General features: G+C 41.5%; 1 protein-coding gene across 1 annotated transcript; it reads right to left on the bottom strand.

Moving 5' to 3' along the window:
* Window positions 1-437: 437 nt before the first annotated feature.
* LOC112721020 (protein FAR1-RELATED SEQUENCE 5-like) lies at window positions 438-3,651 on the bottom strand. Its single transcript, XM_025772108.1, has 7 exons — window positions 3,619-3,651; window positions 3,168-3,502; window positions 2,887-3,041; window positions 1,849-2,838; window positions 1,281-1,795; window positions 671-739; window positions 438-542 (listed from the first exon to the last, which is right to left on the bottom strand). Exons 1-7 carry the CDS (start codon window positions 3,649-3,651, stop codon window positions 438-440), a joined length of 2,202 nt encoding a protein of 733 aa, XP_025627893.1.

The following is a 3,651-nucleotide window of genomic DNA, read 5'->3' as shown; positions in this document are numbered from 1 at the left end:
ACTCCATTGTTTATTTCTTCCTATCTTGCTGCTCTACAGGAACAAACTATGCATCCCCTAACAAGACAACATAATAATCGTTACACACGGTGCTTTGAAAAATAATTCTGTAAATTCCTTCACATGTCATAGTACGCTAACAAGCCAATGCAACAAAATGAAGTTGTTACCACAAGAGTATATTTCATAACAACCAAAGATAGTCACAAGACTATATTTCATAACAACCAAAGATAGTCAAATAAAGTGTTCTTGTGATAGTAGCAGTTAGACAACTTGCTACCAAAAGAGTATATTTCATAATAACCAAATATACTCAAATAAAGTGTTCTTGTGATAGTATCAATTAGACAACATGGTTGGTGGCGTGCCACTCACTAGGTAAACTTTTAAAATAATCTACTACACTTAGAGAAATAATTAAAGCCGTTACAAGTCTATCTATCTATGCTATCCTCTTTTGACATGAATTGCGGGAATGTGTTTGGAAGTTCAACCCTCACTTTCCTCTTCTTTGTGCCCACACCCATCTGTAATTCCTGCTGCAATTTACATTCATGTTCGTAAAGATTAGGGTGCTTGCCCACAAATAGCAAAGCCACTGATGGAAATCTAAACAAAAGGCGTGGCATAAGTCAAAAAATAATTACGGGACAATATTGGCACTTACATAACCTGTAGTAACTTCAGAGGCACAAAAGGTCGACTGCTCTTGTCGAGTTGTCTGGGACGGTGTCGCCTGCACAAAGTAAAAAGAGGCAAGTCGGCTTGGAAATAAAATGTATTCAACTTAAAATCTAACGGATTTGAATTCTTAATAGATTTGAATTCTATGTGGATCCAGAAGTTACAAAATAAACCACTCCTAATATTCATGAATTCTCCCAAGATGATTAATTGATTTCACAGAAAATATATGCCTCTACCCCTAAGACCTTGAATTGCCTATATTGACATTTATATATTTATACATTAATGCTTCTCCCTCTTTGTGAATGGATCATGTTCTATTTACACTTTGATGATGCCTCAACCTCGTTTAACATGTAGCATCCTCATGAACTAATGCTGCTATTTGTTCTATGAACAATTGTGTGGATCTACCTAAACTCAACAATTTTATCAAGTTCAACTTCATTTTATCAGATAGCTGTTTTGCGGTCTACTCACATATGGCATATCCTACTTAGGTTATCATTGATCATTCAAAGTTTCAATAATATCATGACCACCCTAAAAATCACATGAATTATAAATGAAACAAAGCATATGATTCTAACCTGAGGTTGAGCCTGGCAACCCTCGGGAACCGGTTGCGATCCACGACATCTGTGCTGTGGGGCAGGCGCACTGGGACAACGAGTTTTGCGATGACCCAGTTTCCCGCAGGCACTGCATTTTCTCTTCTTTGGGCCCTTTGATACCTGAGAAACATTTCCTCTGCCGGTGCCTTTTGTCCGGACGCGGACCGGATCCTGTATCCCACCACCCCCCTCACCGTTAAGGTGTGGATTCACATATAGGGCCACACACAACCCATTCTTGACCTCCAAAATGATAGTATCCCGTGCCATTTTTTCACTGAAGACCTTGTAGTCCTCGTCCCTTAGACAAGCCACCTTGGCAAAACGCTTACATTGGTCAAGAAATACACCAACTCTGCTACGGTACCGGGAGGCAGCATCACCCGTTTCAGTAACTTGTCTAACGGAAGTCACATGGTTCTTGGCGTTTTTGCACCACCTCTTCAGGACCAGAGTCTCTGGCAAAGAACCGATATCATTACCAACCAGAACTACAATTATGTGAACACAAGGGATCCATATGACTCTATCCTGCGGCAATTACATTGAAAGGTTCCATTTTGCGGCTGATGCAAGACTTGCCAGGTTGACTCCGATCGGCGATACTTCTGTATCACATAGCAACATCCATTTTCACAATCCTGGCGGTCGGCAATGTAAAATCTTCCAGCCCACTTTAGGGACTCTCGAAACCTGTAAAAAATTTCCCGGGTATACAGGGTTGCCGCCGACCTCTCAATCTCTGGGAATTGTGTTTGAAGTACCGGGGTACCATAAAAGGAACGAAAGTCAAGCTCCTCCTCCTTGTCTCTAAGGAAATCAACACATCTTTGAAAGTTTGTAAAAAAGTCCAATATCCCATATCTACTCTCCACAAACCCACCCAACTTAGCATGCAACGACTCGCACCGAGAGGTTGTCCTTAAACCTGCAAAGAATCTGCCCCGTATGTATGCGGTGGCCCATGACAACTTCTTTCTATACAGGTCCATCACCCATTCAATCTCTCGAACACCACACTCATCAACCATCGCCTCCCACTGTATTTCAAATTCATCAACCTCTATGTCAGCCAGCATGCACTGTTTGAATAATTGGGTGAAACATGGTTGTGAGACATGAGCAGTGGCATTCCTAAGTAGGTGCCACGTGCAAAGTCTGTGATGAGCATCTGAAAATACATACATAATAGCTAGCCTCATAGAAGGATCCCCATCAGTTATGACTGCCTTCGGGGCCTTTCCCCACATGCATTCCAAAAACCGTTGCAGCACCCATTTGTACGAATCCTGTGACTCATATGAAACCAATGCTGCTGCAAACACGCATGTCTGATTATGGTGATTAACCCTGGACAAAACAATGACAGGAAGGTTATACTTGTTCCTCCCATAGGTCGCATCAAAGGCAAGGACATCACCGAATGCCTCATAATCTTCCTGGCTTCGACCATCACTCCATATAATGTCACACAAACGAGAACCAGCCGCTACCTCATACCTCCAAAACAGTTTCTCATCGTTTCTGGCAGCACCTTAAAAAAAACGCAGTGCGGCATTTACATCTTCGTTCTGCAAAGCACGTTGCTTTCGAACCTCGTTGTGCATATCTTGCTTAGTAAATCTTACTAAGTTAAAGCCCCCAACCTGCATCGCAAATGACTGGTATATCTTTGGAATGCTTATCCCAACTTCCCTCATGCTATTCATTTGAGCAATTTCTACATCAGACATATTCCTGTGTGAAGGCAGATATCCAATAAACCTTTGAGAGAGTAGGGTGTGGTTATGATCATCCACAAACTGCGAAACAAACCATTTTCCATTACTATGATTCTTCTTTATCCTCATCTCTGCTACTCACCTGTATCGCGTTATAGGCTTGTGCTCTCTTTTCCTATCCAGCTTATTTAACCACTTCTTGTGCCTAAACCCTTGTCTGTTGCAAACAAAAGTGTAACTAACAATCTCTCCTTTGGCATTTTTTACCCTCTTACACTTTCTTATTGCAAAACCTTTTAGCCTACTATAACTTGTGTAGAATTCTCTTGCTTCCCCAGGGGTGAAGAACTCCATCTTCAGCACATCTTCAATGCTGACATGACTTGGTACCTGAGCAGCTTGAGGCTCTATGTCTGTCTGCATCATATTTGGAAATCCTGCTTCGTCCCCTAACATGCTCATGTCAAAAAGTGTCTCCTGCAGCAATTAACAATGGTACGATCACCCACTTTTACATTAACTTATACTATTCATCTTCAGAATGACAAAAAGTTAATATAATCCTAATCTGCAATTCCTCCACTATCATATACCTCATTCAAAAGCCCGTCTTCCGGATCTGGCAT

This window comes from Arachis hypogaea, chromosome 11 (assembly GCF_003086295.3).
Source record: "Arachis hypogaea cultivar Tifrunner chromosome 11, arahy.Tifrunner.gnm2.J5K5, whole genome shotgun sequence".
In the NCBI taxonomy this organism is placed as follows: domain Eukaryota; kingdom Viridiplantae; phylum Streptophyta; class Magnoliopsida; order Fabales; family Fabaceae; genus Arachis; species Arachis hypogaea.
This window is presented reverse-complemented; position numbering and strand designations above follow the sequence as displayed.

Bases quoted from the DNA above. Each gene is read 5' to 3' on its own strand.
- LOC112721020 (XM_025772108.1), bottom strand. From the start codon at position 3,651: ATGCCAGATCCGGAAGACGGGCTTTTGAATGAG. The intron at 3,042-3,167 runs GTGAGTAGCAGA...GCCTTCACACAG, and splicing joins AAGCCTATAACGCGATACAG to GAATATGTCTGATGTAGAAA. The intron at 740-1,280 runs GTTAGAATCATA...TACTTTGTGCAG, and splicing joins GTTGCCAGGCTCAACCTCAG to GCGACACCGTCCCAGACAAC.